Raw genomic sequence first — 19,572 nt, 5'->3', positions numbered from 1 at the left:
AAACACGCGCGGCAGCCCCGCCCTCCGGGGGGCGGATCCCGGCGCGGCCCCTCCCCGGCGGCGCTACCACTTCCTGCCCGGCGCCGTCTGTGTCCGGGTCGTTCTCGCCGTTCCCTCCGTAGCCGATACCGCCCGCCCGTCCTCGCTCCCGCCCACGGCGCGACACCCGCTTCTGGGAACGGGGCCGCGGCGGCGTCTGCCCGCGGCGAGCGGAGGGCGGCAGCGCCCGGTGTGGCTGGGGAGACCAAGCGGAACGGGGTCTCCTCTCGTTTCCTCACCGCCGGTCTCGGGAGGCGGCGGCGGCCAGGGGAAGCGAGCCCGGGGGGGCCCCGGCAGCGGGCCCCGGCAGCGGGGCGGCCCCGCCCCGAGGCAAGACCATGCCGGTGAAGAAGAAGAGGAAGTCCTCGGGGGCGGCGGCGGCGGACGAGACCGGCCTCAAGAAATGTAAACTCGGCAGGTACCGTCTCGGGGGGCGGCGGCCGGTGCTGGCGGTCACGTCCCGGGCCGCTCCTCCGCGGGCCCCGGGCTGCGGGAGCCGTGCGGCTTCCCGGGGCGGCGGGCGCGGTGAGGCCGTGTGCGGCCCGGCGGGCCCCGGCAGGGCCGCGGCCGTGCTGGCGGGCACGTCCGGTGCAGGTGCGGGGCTCGCCGCAGCGGCGGCGTGCGGCACGGTCACGCCTTGGGGAGAAACGCCACGGAACGGTTCCCATTCCTGGCTGGCTTTGCCTTTGGCTCTGCCTCTAGGGCTAGCTCTGGCGTTTGTCCCCTTATTTGTTCTATCTCCCTGGGGTAGGCTGTTCTCCTCACTTTAAGGTTACCAGTACCAAAGTGTCTGTGCTGAATCGTCGTTTCCTCTTTTCTTTTTTCCCTTTTTTTTTTTTTTTTTTTTTTTTCAGTGAATTAGAGGGATTGGTCATCACACTGGAAAACAAGAGCAGGAAAGGTTTCTTTACTAATTACAGGAATCTGAAGCATTTTGTTCATTAGCTGCTGTTAACAGACCTCTTTATGGCATGATACCCGAAAGATGCTGCTAGAATGATAAGCCATTAGTACGGGTGCAGCAGGAGCTTAGTGTGGCTTCCCCGAAGTAACTGCCTGCTTCATCTGTTAGGCCTTGTTAAGTATGCCAGTAAAGCAGTAGTTACGGCTAGACTAACGTCCTGAGGACATGAGGATACAAAGGACTTGCGAAATCAACACTGCGGGAATGGCTATTGCAAAAAAATTGCGGCATATGGCCTTTCTCATAGGCTGGCCGAGCTTGAGCTTAGAAGTACCCAGGCTCTTATTTTATTCTGACTATTCAGTTTGGGTTACTGTTCCAGAGCTCACTTTCTGTAGTCCTTGATGACCTTTTAGTTTGTCAGTTTATTCATTGCCTTTAAATAACTGTTCTTGTGCCAGCATTATCCTCTATACCGCTTATTCCCTCATGGTTCTGCCTCAAAGCAGATTTAGAGGGAATGCTTCTGTTTCCTCATACTTTTTCTATACTTAAAAAAGCTAAGTTGTTCTGGTTTGTAATACCAGCTTTCAGTTTCCTTGCTCATCTTAGCTCTTCTTTGCATGTGTTCAGTTTCAGTTTGTCTTTCTAGAACACTGTTAACCGAAATTTTATGATCTTAATTTATTTTACTTAGTGTTTTCATAGCAAAAAAAGTAAAATAGGAAAAAACAGATTCTACAAGTTGTGGGGCAAAAACTGTGATGTAAGTGAGAGTTCATGCTAAGTGACCAGAAAACGTTAGATACACAAGCATTTTTGGCATTGTGTTCTCACACAATTTATTGGTAATACTCTTTACTAAAATCAGTGATTACAAATGTTAATCAGGATACATCAAATAAGCAATAGCATACCATATGACTCTGTCTCTTTCTGGTGACTTGCATTCCTAATGCCAGTTGGATGGATGGATGAATGTTTGTAGAACACCTTTAATTCCAGCTTTCAGCACAGAAGGCTGCTTCTTAGAGTGTTACATTCTTTTCCAGTGAAGCTAAAAATGATACATGGGGAGTTAAAGTTGTTCACCCCTCTCAGAATTGAACTATTCTTCTTTGGCTTGACGTTTTAATTTTAAAATTACAGTGTGGGAGCTGCATAATATTAAATCCTCTCATATGATTAGCTTTCACCTCGTTGTTAGAAATAACCTTAGCTTGTTCTGAAAGTCTGTAATTTATGTTTGAAAGGAAAATGCATTGCAAAGGTGCTGCAACTCCTTACTGACTGAAGATGCCTTTGTGTAATCAGTGTTTTTATTGGAAGAAATTCTGTGCATTATTTTAATGAATGAAGAATTAGAGAATTCACTTCCTAGGCAAACTGGGTTGTAAGTTACATAATGAAGACGGTGATGGGGGAAGCTGTGTGTGCTGAGCAGCTTCTGTCTTGCCACAGATTGTGCACTAGTGTTCTGGTATATGTACCAAAAATCGATAGAATTTTCAGAATCTTAATTACATGTATGATGTAAACCACTTGATGGAGTTTTTTTTTCCCCCAGATTTGGATGGTTAATTGTAAATGCCATGACTTTTAGATATGTCAAATTCTGCAGCTTCTGTTGACCTTAATGGGATCTGTGCATGATCAGCACTCTTGAAGATCATGCTGCGTATTAGTTTAATGCTAACATTAAATGCCTGTATGTATAAGTAGATAATAAGGCATTTGAATTACTGAGGAGTGATATTTTAGCCATCTGTGTGGGGTTTTTTTTGTTTAATATTTACAAGATACCTTTTTTGAAATGCAGAAGTATTGTTAACAATTACAATAATTTGGGCTATGAGATGGCTGTAATTTAAAGGTACTTTTATGCTCTTAACAGGAGTTGAGGATGACAGTTGCCTTTTATAAAATTCAGTGTAACTGTGGATGTTACATGAAACAATTTAAAAATATTAATAATAAATGTGGGGTAATTTAATTTTTCCTGTTTTTCTCATGTCTCATTAAAATGACACTGTTCATCAATGTGTTTCTATTTGCCACTGCAGATCACAAGCATCTGGTAAAGTAATAAGTGGAGAGGAACATTTTTCGAGCAAGAAGTGCCTGGCTTGGTTTTATGAATATGCAGGTAATATGCAATGCCTTCATGTTTTAAACTACATTGTTTTGCTTTAAATAAAGCAATTTATCATATACTATTTATGTTTTGGTTTTTTTATGCTGATGTAGACATAAAACTATGTCTGTATTTGCATCCTTATAACATGCACTTGGCTTAGTATAGCTTTTATTGTGACTTTCTTGGAATTTGTTCTTTTTTACTTATTTTTCTTTATGCTTTATAACTTTAGAATGAAATAACAGGTGTTGAGCAGTACAATGTTGAACCAGGATATACTGAGTGATTCTGCTTCTTGCTTTGAAGTTGTCAAGTGGAAGTCAAGACACTGAGAGATAATTCAGATTGATGCTGATGTGTATCTATATCTTTGTGATCATATTGGAAGGGTAATGACATAGGTCATGATTTAAGCTCCTTGGATTTCAGTTTCACAAAATAAAATAATAGTGGTTTATACTGTTTTTCCATCTGAGAATTTGTACTAATGTTTTTGATATTCTAAATAACAAATGTCTCATTCCAAAAGTATTTGAAGTAGCTTCTTTCAAATAGCTCACAACTTGCATGAAATAGCTGCTTTCAGTGAATATGTAGCATATTTTTCAGAATTTATTACACTATTGCTGCTACTTACTTGCCAATTATGTTGTTTCCAAACTGAAGATTTCTAAGTTGTTATAAATTTCTTGTCTAATCACAACTTAAAGTCCATCATAAGTGGTTGGTTGTCAAAACTCGCAAATTGCCAGATCTTAGTATGGAAAGAGCTGCTGATTTATCTGCCAGCAATTGATTTGAGCATATTTATCTGGACTGGTATTTTCTTTGCAGTCTTTTCATACCAATGAACTGCTCTTGTTTATAGTAATCTGCTTTCTGTTTTAAGTTTGAGGCATATTCCTTGGGAGTAGTCATTTCTAGGGAAATAAAAATTAATTTTCTTGTGATAAATGTTTGCACATTCTTCAGAATTAAGGTCTGTGAATTTTGTCTTTGAGTCAAGAATTGAATGTAGGAGGTTCTGCTTTTAGTCAACCAGTAATCAAAAAAGGCTGCATTTCCAACAGGAGATAGAATTCCAGTTAAATTATGTAAAATAGGATGTTTCCATTGAAAGGTAAAACTGCACACACATATGAGTGTGTGTATGAGTTCTATGTATGATTTGATTTTATGATGAGATGTATGTATGATTTCTGGACCAGAAGCCCTGATTTAAGCTTTTACTTGTCATTAGCCATGAATAAGTATGTGTTTCTCTTCATAACTTGCTTTCTTTTTTAGCATTTTCTGTCTAACACTGTTTGAACTTGCTTACCTAGGCAAAGTGTCCTTTGCAATATTTTTCAAGAGGCAGGGGTTCATGATCTTAAGTGTCAGTTGCATTTTATTTTCTTGTGAAAGTAGCCATTTTCAATAGTTTTTATTGACAATGTTCTTATCTCACAGTGAGTAGTTCTTCAAAGCACATTATTCATACTCTTAAAAAGAGGCTTCTGCTTACACTGGCAACAGATAAAGAGGAGACATCAAGGACTCTGCCTATTACAAGTAGCAAAATTTGCCTAAAAGTTGTAAAGTGACATGTTGTTTTGGAAGCTAAAACCTTTGCCTTTTGCATGAGTTCATACTCACTAAATGTTAATGTAACGATCCAAGACACATCAAAATACTGTATTGACAGGCCTTTTAATAATACTTGACTGCCCAGTAGGACTGCATTTTAGAGACTTGGGTTAAAATTAAGAAATGACAGCATAATACTAACTGTTGTGGTCCTAATCAAGCTGTTCTCACTGTAGCTCTTGACCTTTTTCTGCTTTGTATATGGCTAACATGCTCAGCGTTTTTTCAATTTATTTTTACCTCTTTGTTTATATCACTCAACATCATAAAACTTACCTTGTGTTGTTTGCAGATTCACCCTCCTCTGTTAGTGTAAACCCATAATGTTAGCACCGTTGAAAGAATAATATCTGTAATAGTAGCTCAGACAGAATTTTTTTATTGTTGATAAAATAATTTTTTGAAGAACATTATCCATCAAGTAACTTCAGCAGAGAGTAGTGGTACCCAAATTGTCCTAAAACAATTGACTGCCACAGTTATTGGAGTTGAGCTGCATCAATAGGAAGCTCTTGAAAACTCAGATACAAAACTAAAATGGCTTATATGCTGTCATAGGGAGGAAGTGCACAGCACAAACATTGTGGTGTAGCATGTAACATATATGTCTACACAATTACACTTGATAGAGTAGTTTTAGCTTAAAAGCTACTTAATGGCATAATTTAACATTTTTAGAAATACTTTGGATGCGGTATAGCCTAATTATTATGCATGACCCTTGTGAGCAGTGATTGTTACTTAGATTTCACTGATGTGGTTTTTGCTTTGAAGGTCCTGATGAAGTTGTAGGCCCTGAAGGAATGGAAAAATTCTGTGAAGACATCGGTGTTGAACCTGAAAACGTAAGTTTCTTTCATAGTGCTAATAACACCAAAGAGGATATTAGGTAAGGTTAAGTTCTGTGTAAAACTCTTAATTCCACTAAGCAAAGAGTTTTTTGTCTTCCTGCTTGTAGGAGCTGCTTTAAGATGTTTCAGCTGAATACATCAGCTATACTTGGCCTGTGTGTGAGGTTTTTTTTTGGGGGGGGGGGTTATTATATTAATACTTAATCAAATTTGAAATTAAGGGGGAAATTGCATCTATCTGAATGTTTTAATGGTAATAGATATTAAGATCAAGCATTTACCACAATTGCTAGAATGTTTGAATGCATTAGAGTTTTATTCTTGGACATCAGTAAATCCTTTTCTTATGTGCTGACTCCTTTTCTTCCACTTACTTTGTTTCTCCTAGATTATTATGTTAGTTTTAGCCTGGAAACTAGAGGCTGAAAGCATGGGATTTTTTACCAAGGAAGAATGGTTAAAAGGAATGACCTCATTACAGTAAGAGTGTTTTTACATATCTAATTGAATGTTCTAAGTTTATGCTTATGCCTGTAGCTTTTCTTGCTCTGTTTTATATATGCTGGAAATAAGAAAGAAGAAACAGCTTTTAGGTCTTGTTTTGGTCCACAACTGCAGAATTAATCTGAGTTCACTCAAAGGATTAAGTTACTGTCTAAACCTAGTTAAGTCAGATTTTGGTGGCTTCTTTTTCTTACAAAAATAGGTTAGAATATCATTCTAGTTAGCAGAAATAAGTATATCTGGCAATGCACATAAGCATATCTCAGCACTAATATTCTGGGAAGCTTTTACTCATTTTTGAGCTTTATAGATGAGGACTGCATGTTTAATAATTTTGGCTGTTAGTATTATTTATTAGATGCGTGTCAGAAGCCATGCTTAATGCTTAGGTTAAATGACATCTTTTCAGTTTATAAATTAGCTTCTTGCTCTTTCTGTTTGCATTTGAATTTTTGGTGACGCCGCCTGAAGAGATTGTTTCTTACATTAAAGTAATCAGCTTTTTATGAGGCTTAGTTCAGTTGTTAGTTTGTTTGTTCTTTGTGTAACTACTTGTAGTGCCCTAGTGTTTTAAGTGTGTCTTGTTATGACACTGCATTCAATATTACAAATAGGGAGCTACTATTGCAGCTAGAGCACAGTGAGGAAAGAGGTGTTGATATTACCCTTGCCCTGTCAGTTGTGGATTGGTTTGGGAAATTGTATTGGGCAGATAGCCTCCAGTTACTCAGAACTGTGGAGTAAGTGATTCTGGACTGACTTGCTTAACTCTTAATTAATTTGGGATCAGGCTTCTGATAGATGGTGTGATTATTTTGTAACTCACCAGAAATTAAATCAGGAGCTGGAATGATTAAATTGCCTGAAATTCAGGATGACAGAGATTAAATTCTGGGTGCATGATTTTTCAGATGTAGTGACTGGCTGTTGGTCACTTATCTGAAGTACTTAATTTTTATGCCCAAATAAAAGCTTTCAAGAGTTAGCCAATTTCACAGAATGCAAGCACAAAGATGTATGAAATCAGGCAACTGTTCAGAGCAGTTTCTAATAATTTGCTGTGACTGGCAATCTTCTGCTTCTTTTCAAAACAGAGATGGTCATGTTTTAGTCTAAATGTGTTGAAGACTTGAGAATAGGGTGCTGCCGTGGGTTTTCATAGAAACAGACTTCTGCTGAGAGCACTTGCCGAAGCCTAAAGCAGTTAATGTGTATGTTTTGCTTCCTCTGTTGCTCTCTAATAAGCTGGCAGAGCAGCTTGGTGAAGCAGAGATGCTCACATAACATAGCTCAAGATCCATTGGCTAAAACATGTGTTTGGGCTTTGGCTGGGAGTAAGCAAGAGGGTCCGTGGCACTTAGTGGCTGGCTGGGGTTAAACCATGATGAAGGAAAATACAAACCTGTAGATTTGTGCTGTTGTTGCTTACTAGGAAGGGAGGATCGTATAATGGGATTTTGTCTGCAATGGGGTTATCTATTTTCCCCTGAAAGGTTTGACAGAAGTTTGGAGGAAAAGGATTTTGCACTTAAAACAGTAAAATTTTACTGCATGCTCGCACAGCTTATTTTCTTTTATTTTTTTGCATGAAGAAATTAGATTGAAATGCATTAAAACCCCAGAGTGTATTCTAGTCAGATTTCTGTTGTAGAATCCTTATTTCAAAATACATGACATGTCACACAAGGTAATTGCATGAACAGGGTTAGGTGGAATTCAGCTCAGTAGTAAGATACCTAAATGTTTGCTTTGTATGCAAGAGCTGGATTTCTTAAACTCTTATTGCAGTCTTTGGAGATGCAGCCAGTCTAATGGAGCCTAGGGAGGTATCCAGTTTGCCCTAAGACCTAATGACTGGTCACCAAATTGCTCTTAGAGGTTGCTTGGCTCATCCCCTATGAAAGGCCACACCTGAAGCTTAGTACACCTATCTCTAATCTACGGTTAGATGGCAGCATTTATGTGCCTGAATCTTCAAATGATATTCTCTCTGCATTATTTCATAATACACTGGTGAAGTTTGCTGTTTAGAGATGAGAAAAATAAATGTGGTGAGGTAGTTACTGTCAAAATGAACGTGAATTGAGCCCTAAATAGCATCTACGAGACCTAAGCAACTTAGGCTGGGAGGTTTCCAGTACTTTGTGTAGGTAGGGTGAAGTCTGCCACATAAATGTGTGTGTGTGTATGCATATTCATATATATGTGTATGTATGCAAGCTCTCTACATGGCAGAGACAATCAACTACCTCTGCTAGGCAGTTTATTTCACCTACTTTAAATACCTCCTTAGGAAGAAATATATATACTAACATTAAATGCTTTTGGATTAATGTTTATGTACATCTTACCGATTTTTTTTTTTTCTTTTTAGCAAAAGACACAAATGTGAATAGCTATGAAATAGAAAACATTGGAATAGCTGAGTAGGAGTTAATGAATCATCACTTTGTCCATGTTAGTTATTCCTCAGATGATATCTCTACTTCAACAGACATTAAAATACATTCACTTTGTGATGCTAATTTGAGTTTTGTTAAAAATGTGACGTAGGGATGAGAAGACAATTTAGTAAGCTAATGTCTAATTTTGTTGATCTTGAGGTAACACTATTTAATGCTTCCTTTCAGTAAAGACTGTTTGAGAAATCACATCTTTTTCTAGTGTCTGTACAGGAGTTTAGTGTTAATTCCCTTGTGATAATTAGAAGGTGGTTCTGGTTATTGGGAAGATTATTCTAAGTGTGGATTACCTCAGTCATCTGTTTTATGGTGCAGCCACACAAGCAGCTGTATCTCCATAAGAGAGGAGTTTGACTACTCCTTACCTCTTTTTGGGAGGAAAGTCCATGGCTAGGTACAGAAATGCCCTAAACAGCTTTAACAGAGACATGTCTGTGTGTCAGGATCCAGAGGGTGGTGCTGGTCTGAGCGTGATCTGTTTGATTATAAATGCACTGTTAATAAATTGCTTAGGAGTCTTGACACTTAAAAATGAGCTATTATTATACCAACTTTTTCAAAGGAATCAGTTGTGTATTAAAATGCAGATAGCCAATAGTATAGTAGAGGATGGCTGGCATTTTGCTTTGCACCTAGATTTATGATTATTTGAACAATTTTAGCAAAGTAGTTTAAAAGAAATTTAAACACACTGGAATTTGTTTACCCATGATACAGTAAATAATTCAGGCCATTTATATTTAGAAAAATGTGTGGTAAACCCTCTATAAATAGCTTACATATGTCACTAGTACACTAAGAACTTGTGCATTTAGGTAGATGAATTAGTTAGATTTGTCCTCAGATGTGTAGATTATTGTTGGAAGTATGAAGCTTTGAACATTGAAGAGATATGAATAAAAAATATAATGCCTTTCTAGCATTGCATAATGCTGTTTTAAGGGTTAAATAGTAGAATACAGACCAATTAGATGGCTGAAGACAAAAAAAGTAATTTTATCATTAGTTAAATTTACCAAAGCTCATTTAACAAGAGTTCTTTTCAATTTGTTATATGGTTTATCACAGAATATACTAACTGTCGTCTAAACATGTGGCCTAATTAGCTAATAGCTTTACTTATTTAGCACCAGTATTGGCTAGGACTCGGTGCTACTTTAGGTAGATGCTGCTAGAGACAAGAAATAATAAAAGGTAGCATCAATTAGAATTGCTACATTTTCTCTTGTCACAGTCTGAGAGAGACAGACTGACAGACAGCTGTATGCACACAGGCTGGCAGATCTGAGGAACAGGAAATATCAGCTGTGGGCAAAGTACAGCATCAAAGCACAGCATCTCAGCAACCTGCAGTACCCCCAAAGGGCCCTTGCTGGGGGCCTGCATGACAAGTCCATGTGGAGCTGTTAGAGGTGCAAATGTATTCCCTTGAGAAGCAGGCTGCCAAAAGGGAGTATTTATGTACAGCTGCATTTCTGAAAGTATGCTTCTTCACAAAGGATAGAAGGCAAGGTAGATTTTTAAAATTTATTCTTTTTCAGTCATGGCAGCTTTTCTATAAGAATAAACCATCCTGTTATAGCTGTTCTGTGGAGTGAATGTTTTCTGGAGGATTAGCAAGGTTAAATTGCATTCTCCTTTGCCATTGTTGGTGAATCTGACCCATTTTCTATTTGGAAACAAAATTCCTTGCTGAGTAAAATACAAGAACTTTCTGCCAAAGGGTTATTTTTGCCAGAGCTTTATCCTGTTGTCTAGGGGCCTGTACATTCTCATACAGCCTTTGATTTTTCAGTTGAACAGCTACTGACTAATTCAGATGATTAATGTTTTATCAGAGCTTGAATTTATCAGTCGTAAAACATGAGCAGACTAGTATGTTTTCCAGAGTTCCTGCTCAATCCTGCCATTTGTAAATACACACTTCAAAACTACATGTTTAGGTTTTGCGTTTTCCCATTATTTCCCAAAATAGCTGATTTTTACCCCTTAATGCACACTGAATGATGTTTTCTTCAAACTTTCATAGTGATTGGAAGATAAGATACTGCTGGGTATGAATATAGATTGCAGAGTTGGGAACTAAAAGACTATTATTTGAGATGTGATTATTTGTATTACGTTGCTGTTATATTTAAAACAAAAAACTTGCTTCCAGAAGCCAGCATTCATCATTTCAGTAAGCTGCAAATGTTGAGCGTGTTCAATATTCTTTAAGTCAGTTTCACAGTATAACTCCTGTATATCTAATGATTCTGTTTTGGTGATTTTAAGTTTTTATGTTTGCTGGCATTTTTTTCATTGCCTAAATGTTGTGTTTTGAGCTCCTAATGCTTTGGTTTTGGTTTTGTTTGTTTTGTTTTTTTTTAAGGTGTGACTGTACAGAAAAATTACAGAGTAAGTTTGACTTCTTACGGTCACAGTTGAATGACATTTCATCCTTTAAGAATATCTACAGATACGCCTTTGATTTTGCAAGGGTAAGACTGCTGAAATGTTAGGAAAGTTCTTACTTTTAGTTATACAACAAGCTTGTACTTGATTAGTTTCTGTCCTTTCTTTATTCAACCTTAGGAAAAAGACCAGCGAAGTCTTGATATTGATACTGCAAAGTCCATGTTAGCTCTTCTGCTTGGAAGAACTTGGCCACTGTTTTCAGTATTTTATCAATACCTGGAGGTACAAGTTTCCTTGAGTTTGTGAATGTTGGCATAGTAGTTGGACTGTTCTGTGAGACTATTATTTTTCTCGTATCCATATTTGCTCCCTTTCCCTTCCCAGTGTGCTTATGAAACAGTGATGTTCTTATATACATCACAGATCCTTATCTCCCTCCCTGTGCCCCAGCCCGTTTTCTTATCAAAGGCAACTAAAATTCCATATTGGTTATACTGTAAATATAAATTTAAAAGTAAGTAGTAGAGCCCCACTAGTCTCTTCAGCTGCCTCTGCACTGCATTTCAAGTTTGCTTTGTGTGGATACAGTGTGTAGGTACCTTGATTCTCTCTGGAAGCACAGCTGCACAGGGGTGATTAAAGTGAATGGGTGTAGGTTGTGGAACACATTGGACTCAAGACTATTCCCTGGTTTCAAAACAGTACTAACTCTGTAAAGTAGATGTCCTTATGATCATAGTGTATTGTACCCTGGAGAAAAGAAGGTGGTTTTTGTTTTTTTGGGCTTTTTTTTTAAATTCATTCATTCTGGAAATATGTCTGAGCTAGATATGCCTTGCTTCAGGGAAAGGCAAAAATACACCAGTTTTTGAAGCTTAGAGTGGTGACTTACTGATTTCCAGGTTTTGGGAAATTTGATTCTGCTCTGATCTTCCAAGAAATCATTTTATGTAGTTTCATAGCTATGAAATTTATTCATATGTAGTATTTTCTAAAATGGAAAATCAAGGAAGAGCCATTGTTGCCCATTAAATTGTTTGTTAGGAACTCATTGAAGATAAAATGAGATGCAGGAGTACCAAATGCCACTTGACATTTTAATATTTTGAAATTACTTTTCCCAGCAATCGAAGTATAGAGTTATGAACAAGGATCAGTGGTACAATGTACTAGAGTTCAGTAGAACTGTCCACGCAGATCTTAGCAACTATGATGAAGATGGTGCATGTAAGTATTCTTAATGTTTTGCTTATTCAAATATTAGCAGAGAATTTTAAAATTACACAAAACAAATTTCCATAAAAGGAACAATACTGTAAGGTATGATTTTTTTCCAACAATGTATAGAAAAACAGCCCTGATAACCATCTATCTTCAAGCTGCAGGTATTAGTTGTTCTTAATTGTATGTCAGGGTATAGTTTGTCAATAATATGATGGTTTACTTGAGCCAGCTTGTATTCAGTGATGTTCTAGTCAAAGTGCTTGCTGCATGCAGCTGTAGACTTGCAAGTAGAATTATAAACGGCAAACTCTCATTTTGTACTAGTATATAATAAACTCTAACTTAACAATTTTTGCCTACCTGTTGGTACTTGGAGCTGGAGTCTCTACCTGACTGGTAGTCAGTCGTGCCATGACTTAATTGTCTTAAGTCCTATTTTGGTCCATGTTCTAATTATTCACAATTTTGAAAACTTTAGGAAGAAGGAATTAGTTGTGCTGATTTGCAAGATTTTTAAAATTAATTTTATGCTTTCCATTCAGTTCACTCCAAGTGTCAGCTATCAGGAACACTTTTTGCTTAATTCCATATACTGTTTTTTGTGCAAGTTTTATCCTTGGGTTGGAATGTTTGTACTAATCAGAGTATTTTACCATAGGATTGACATGGATGTTTCCTAGACCAGTAGTTCCACCCCCTCATACTTCAAAAGAAGGTGTTTGAAAGACATTGCCAATTATAACTCCAAGTTTTGTCCATTTGCAGGGCCTGTACTTCTGGATGAATTTGTTGAATGGCAGAAAGTTCGTCAAGCGTCATAGCAAGAATTCAAAAGAAAATGCAAAAGTTTTTTTTTGGTGCCTGCCTGTACACAAAGTAATGAGAAAAACAAAGGATTGCATTTTCATTCATAAGAAAGACTTTACAGTAATTTTTTTTTCCTTTTTTAAGGAGACTTTCTTGTTACATGTGATATGGGCATTGAACCACACCTCTTCTGAGACTGAAAGTTGGAGTTCTTGTTTTGAGTCTTATGTTTATAGCATTTATTTCAGAACAATAAAGATTCAGATTTGTGACTAAGGCCTAAAAGTGAAGGATGTCCCTTGAATGTGAGTGTGGTGTCTGTTTTTAAAACCAAATCTGTAAGATAACTTTCTCGGAAGTGCCCTTTGCTATGATTTTTTTGAAGACCTTAAAAATTCTTAATTGGCTCTGTTGCTGTTGGTGTGACTGTCTTGTGTGGCAAATGTTAGAAGGAATGACTGACTTTTGGAAACCCTGGGTGTGGGAGTGGGCTAATTTGTGTAGTAAGTACTGGTCATGGGTTGTGCCAGAGTTTTCAGCTCCTAGTGGAGATAAAGGCCTTAAACTCCTACTATTGTTTTTTATTTCTTTGTTCCCCACCCAGTGGCATGGCATTTAATGGCAGGCCCTTTCAAAGCAGAAAGGTGTAGAGCAAATGGTTCTATGTGCAGAATTGCTGAAAACTAGTTGCCTGTACTTCAGATGCTGAACACAGATACTCTTTGGTACAGCAAAGCAGCTTCAGATTTTTCCTGCTGTTTAGGCGTTTTGGTTTGCTTTGTATAAAAGTGCAATTTATACTTTAAAAGGGAAGACTTGGTTTCAATCATAGCTTCTTATGCATTTTAGACCAGAGGCACTCATAACATGATGACTTTTTTTTTTTTCTTCTCTGGATGATTTTCATAATGTAAATCAAGAAGCAACTATTTAATCACCTACTTTAGACCAAGTAAATAGGCTGTGTGTAACAGGGTATTAATTGTTGCCCTGTCACGCTGTGTTTTGAGTCCAGTAACTACTGTGGTTGCCCTTTTAGGCATTCAGTATTCATGACAACCTTAAAATACAGTAGAAGTTTCTCACTCTACCTCCCTGCTCAGGAGACCCAATGCCACTCTTGAGAAGGAGTGGGATTTTAATCAGTAAACATGAAAAACCAAACCAGAATGAGAGAATTAAGCATTTGCAACTTCTGCTTTGTCATATAAATGTATAATACAGACTGTGATAATACTGGGAGACTCAGTCAGTGGTCAAGGCCTCAGTGTGCCAAATATTTCAACAAGTGAATTAAGAATAGACAATGTAAACTAGGCATGACTTGAAGATCTTTGCCTCAGGGAAATTACTCCTGTTTTTGCACATCCCTTAGTCAAGCTAACAAGCATGAGTTTTCCTGTCCTTAGGGAAGGCTGTATTCCCAAGGTGATTTTTTTTTTTTTTTTTAAGGAGGGTGGAAAGAAAAAGAGCAGGTATGAGGAAAAATAAGGGGTACCAGCTTATGTTGTGTGCCTGTGCTCTTGTTCTACTACCAAGGAACACCCTTGCAACTTGTCTCCAGGTCTGCTTGCTGTGGGCTGCAGGACACAGTGCAGTGGTGGGCTGTGGGCTGTGCTGCGAGTCACCTTGAACTATAGCAGCTTGGTTACACCCAAGTGAAAAAAGCACCAAAGGGAAAAAGACAACTGTTGAGATACTTGGAAGGTCTCTGCTTGTACAATGGCTAGTGTCTGTGAGCATGTAAACAGATGCACTGCAGCTGCTCTAAATATTTTTTCACCTATTTTAAAGAAAGTACCTAATGTTAGACCTCGTGTAAGCTGCAGCATTTCCCTTCAATATGTTATAAGTTGTCCATTTGCATTGCTGATAATTCTGATTTCACTCGTAACAGAGTGCCTTTCCTTTGGGAATTGCCCTACCCCACAGAAAGCTTGAGCCTGAATGAGATTAGTTTCAACAGTCTAAGACCTGCTGGTACGATAAGGTCTTAAGATGCACAGATAAACATGCACTGTGTCACTGATGTCAAGGGATGTCCTGCTGTATACTACATCTCTTCAGGGATGCAGATTCTGAAATGACTTTCACTGCAATGTTCACTGCAGAGTTCACTGCAATGACTCGCATACTGTGTTTAGTTCCCCACTAAGATGTTCTCTTTCCAAAAGTTTTGAAATACTTGTCAGAAGATATTCTTTTATAGCTTAATTAAAAAAAAAAATCATTGCTTTTAGGTAATTGCAAGCTGTTGTGAATTCAGTTTAAACCATTTGGTCCTAAACGATCGTAGTAGAGAGTAAAAGTAGGAGGGATACACCTACCAATCTGAGGTGGTCAAGTATTTGCCATTAAGGTGTAAGACACTATGTGATGTATCCTTTGTATCTGTTAAGGTTTTATCAGTATTCCTGTAATAAATCAATGTTTCAGGGATTTAAAATGTGGTTGTGAGTGATTGAAAATCATCAGTTACTGTAAAACTTTGGGGATTAATGTATTTAAACTAGTTGAAATAGTTTTTCAAATTCGAATAAAATAGAATTCTAAGTTATGGGTTCTTTGCTCAAAACTGCAGTCAGGTGTATTGTTTCAAATGTGAATTAATGGCTTGTACAATTTCATTGTGAACCGATCATGTTTATTAGCTGTGTTTTATGACATCACCTTACAGCTTATTGTGGATAAGTGCCAATAGCTATTAACTTGGTTTGGTTTTGTTTAAATTTTGTGCGTGTCCACGAGCCAAAACTTGACTTCTGCTAAATGCTTTCTTTAGTCCTTGAACCTTAATTTTTGTTTTGCTCGGGTGCATTTCAGTCTGTTGACAAAAGTTATACCTTAGCCTTTAGTGTTGTAAGATGAAAGTTCCAAGATGAAATATGCTGCCACAGTGTGACAAATAGTTAAATTGAAGGTGAAACATCTTCCAAAATTAAATCACAGTGATGTCTATCTTAATCTTATAAATTTCACATTACTCTCACTTTCATTTCTTGACAGTAATTCTTCCTAACATAATTAATCACATCTAGTTTTCTTAGACAACTAACAGTTTTCAGTTTGAAGTCTGAAAACATCCACCTATTCATGGAAAAAGCCATACTGGTGAATCAGAATGTAGTATTTCTCCTGTGTAAAAATGCGATCTTGAGTTAAACAGTTGTGTATGTTTGCCTATATCTTTAACTGTATATGTAGTTTTGATCCAAATTATCTTTACTGTTTAAATTAGTTTCTTAAATTAGCTTCTTAAATTCTTTACTAATGGTTAATTTAACTTTCCTATATAGCAGACTGAATTTGGCTTTTTGAGATGACCATAGACAGCCTGGTACCTGTCTTGGGTAGCCCAAATGAGGGCCCTGTGGTCTTTGTGGCCTTTGTTCAGGAGGGTGTTTTTCTATCTGTCAAAAGCCTTATGCTGATACACTGGTACCTACTGCACAAAAAGTTCGAAAGGGACCATAAGTTTAATGTTTCTGCTACTTTCAGTTTTTGAGCCTAGTAAACAGTTCTTCCAATGCAGTATGTACAAACTTGTGCAGGTTTAGCTTTGTTAAGTATGATGAATAAAACTGTAATAGGGCAGAAAACTTTTGTCATGCTGCCTCTTAGTTTTTCCTTATGTGTTTTTGTGTATATGCAATTGTTCATAAAATCACTGAGGTAACCTAATTCCAGCCAGACAGATCAGTCTCATTGTCAAGTTAACCTTTCTCTTTGCTTCTCTGTGTAGATATAGGAATAGAACCTCATCACAACTGTGAGGAACAGCAAATGCTATTTGTGGTTATATCCCACATTATTATGTGCTGATGGAACATAATGATCTTGGAAATTGTCATTAATTATTCATCGAATGAACACACTTCCAACAACCTGTTGCAGTGCATGTGAATGAAGAGGGAATGAGTTTTTTCTCTTTCCCAGCTGTCTTCCCCCCCTGCCTCTCTTCCCTCCAGTGTATCTCTTGGTTCAGGTGTCTGTTTTTAGAAAAGGACTTTGTGTTGCCTAATGTCTTCTTCCACAGGGTCTTTCAGAGCCCATTGCAGAAACGATCAAAGACAGCATGCTGTCTTATGTTTGAGTTAATAATACTGCTTTCCTTGCAGATGTGGTGTATTCCACTCTGGGTGCTTCCTAGTTGTTGAGGTGTGATGCCATACCTGCCTCACGGCAGTCTTCCCTCCATTCTGCCTCAGACCTGAGGCAGTGCCTGTCCATGTTTCTGCTTTATATTGTTTTTGACAATTAAGTTCCTGATGCCTTCCTGAGCCAGTAGAAGTTTAGTGATATATATGCAGCAGGCACGTCATATCTACAAGCGATGTAGATAACAAAACAAGAGTTTTGTTACTTCTTTACCTATCTATATTACCATTCTTTTGTATTTCTTTCTGTCTCTGTGAGAAAGGGCACTGAATTTATAGGTATGTGCATTAAAGCCTGAACATGCTCTGCAAGGTAATGTAGCCTGTGTTACCTTAATTTTTATTTGAATTTCAAGCCACCTCCAGGTGCATCACCAAAATGAAATCAGTGTATCACATCATCTGGAATCTAAACTTTAATCTTGTTCCTGTTTTTGTCCTATTTAATCAGAGTACGACACTCTCTACATATTTGGATCTCCTTAGCTTCTTCCCCTGACTAGTGACCATAACAATGGCAGAAGAAATAAGTTACTGAATTTGGTTTGTAGGCTTAGAGTGGACATATGTTTGTCTTGATGAGCTAAATACTATTTCTTTAATCTAAGTTGGTTCTGGTATGCTTCTGTTGAATGACTTACTACTTTATAAATTATGAAAATGTAGTGGTTGTGTCCTGTTTCTCTAGAACCTGCATATTGAGTAAGTTGCTTTCAATACATGAAATTCTTTAGCTTCTTTAGTTAAACTTTTTCCCTAATTATGACAAAAAAAAAAAATCACTCTGTGTTTCAGGGGTTTGTGTGTGTATGTGTGTATTTTTGTCAGCTCAGTCACGAATTAGTGCTGATTATGAAATAAAGGTATTTTTGGTTGATTTCAGTTCTAGCTAATATACAGCTTAATTTTTGCCTCAGAATGATTCCAGAATTACGTTGTTTACTTTCACTATTCATTTTATGGTAATAAATTAAAAGGGTAGAACACAGAACTGCTAGCTAGCTAATTTTTATTTCTGGTAGTAGCACTGAGGTGAGTCTTTTTTATTATCCAAAATATTAGGATATTTTCGAAAGGATTATTGTGCCTGTTACAATAATTAAATTATAAAGTGAAGTGGTAGATGTGGCATCTAGTTTTCTAATTATCGAAGGCATCATGTGAAATTATTTTAGCATTTAAAATCAGTTAATTGTAAATAAATTTTTCTAATGAAAGAATAACTAGTATCTATTATGTAATGTCTCTCAATAATTAGAACTTACAAAGAAATATGATTAACAGCTATATGGTTCATCCTCATCTAACAGCTCAATATATGTCAATTTGAACATAGACAAGATGTTAATCAGCACACATCTGAAAAAAATCATTAATCCACGAGAAATGTAATGGCTTTAATTCTTTTTGTATTACAGCAGTAGGAAGAGGAACATTTGTTATATCAAAAATAGGTTCTCTGCATACCTGACACACTTGCATTGGAGTGATGCTTTGTGTTGTAGTTACTGATACTGGTTCTATCTACAAAACAAAGGCAATTGTTTATTCCCTCATGCATGTCAAGGGTTTTTTGCATTGGGATTGAGTAGTACTACAAATCAAAGGCCACTGCTGGAGCTCTCAGGACTGGGCCTGGGTCATGGTACAGTGCTTCTGCCAAGATGGGAAATGGAAATATTGATGGCACATAGGGAAAAGAGTAGGAAATATCTCAAAATAAAATAGATTCATATCCTGCCATTTCCCCCTGTATTTCCATGGCTCTTGGTATAACCAGGGGCATGCTCACTCCCTGTTTCAGACTTGTAGCCTTTATACAAGCACACACAGTTTTATATATAAAAATAAATATATAACTGTTTCCTATTTGGTGTTCAATGTGGTAGAAACTGCCCAGAAATAATTTGAAGCTGTAAGGAGAATTAGAAAGGATATGCTCTTCTGCTCAGCTTTCCTAAATCATATGTACTTCTTTAGGGCTGTGGAAGTGGCTGGTCACCTTTCTGTCCTATGCAAATCTACCCTCAATGGTGTTTTTTCTACCTTTGAGTGGCTCTTCCAAGGAGGGAGTCTGTTTACAAAGTTCTAATAGTGAAATTCTGTTTCCTTCCTGAATCTTCAATATCTGGAATCTTCAGCTGATTCTGGAGCCAGTGACTGACTTTTTATGGTTTGGGGTTGGTTTGTTTGGGCTTTTTTTCCTTGGTATGGTGATTACTGGTTTAAAGAAAAAATATTCTGATGTGGAAAAATGTCTTTGTAGAATTAAAGATGCCTGTGTTCATGGGAAGACAGTAATTATTACCAACACTTGAGTGAACCACTGCGAGATTTATGTGCCAAGGCCATTCTTTGCCAATGTTTTTGACTTTATTTCTAATTTGTTCATGTGGCTGTGATTTTAGGTCGTGTGTTTAAATCACACAAGGATATTGCTGTGCCTATGCTGTACAACTGA

At 37.7% G+C, this 19,572-nt stretch overlaps 1 protein-coding gene across 3 annotated transcripts; it reads left to right on the top strand.

Moving 5' to 3' along the window:
- Positions 1-144: 144 nt before the first annotated feature.
- DCUN1D5 (defective in cullin neddylation 1 domain containing 5) lies at positions 145-13,231 on the top strand. Of its 3 annotated transcripts, XM_062487573.1 has the most exons (9): positions 145-457; positions 894-931; positions 3,003-3,089; positions 5,484-5,554; positions 5,949-6,040; positions 10,898-11,006; positions 11,101-11,205; positions 12,048-12,150; positions 12,913-13,231. In XM_062487573.1, the coding sequence occupies exons 1-9, from the start codon at positions 378-380 to the stop codon at positions 12,966-12,968; spliced, it is 741 nt and encodes a 246-aa protein (XP_062343557.1). In that variant the 5' UTR covers positions 145-377; the 3' UTR covers positions 12,969-13,231. The 3 variants fall into 3 exon arrangements, with proteins under 3 accessions (XP_062343557.1, XP_062343559.1, XP_062343558.1); XM_062487575.1 differs by lacking the exon at positions 894-931 and having other exon boundaries at positions 145-456; positions 2,997-3,089; XM_062487574.1 differs by lacking the exon at positions 894-931 and having other exon boundaries at positions 3,007-3,089.
- The last annotated feature ends 6,341 nt before the right edge of the window (positions 13,232-19,572 follow it).

The sequence above is a fragment of the Cinclus cinclus genome, chromosome 2 (assembly GCF_963662255.1).
Source record: "Cinclus cinclus chromosome 2, bCinCin1.1, whole genome shotgun sequence".
Taxonomy (NCBI): Eukaryota; Metazoa; Chordata; class Aves; order Passeriformes; family Cinclidae; genus Cinclus; species Cinclus cinclus.
Note: the sequence above shows the minus strand (reverse complement) of the source record. Positions and strands in the feature narration are given on the sequence as shown.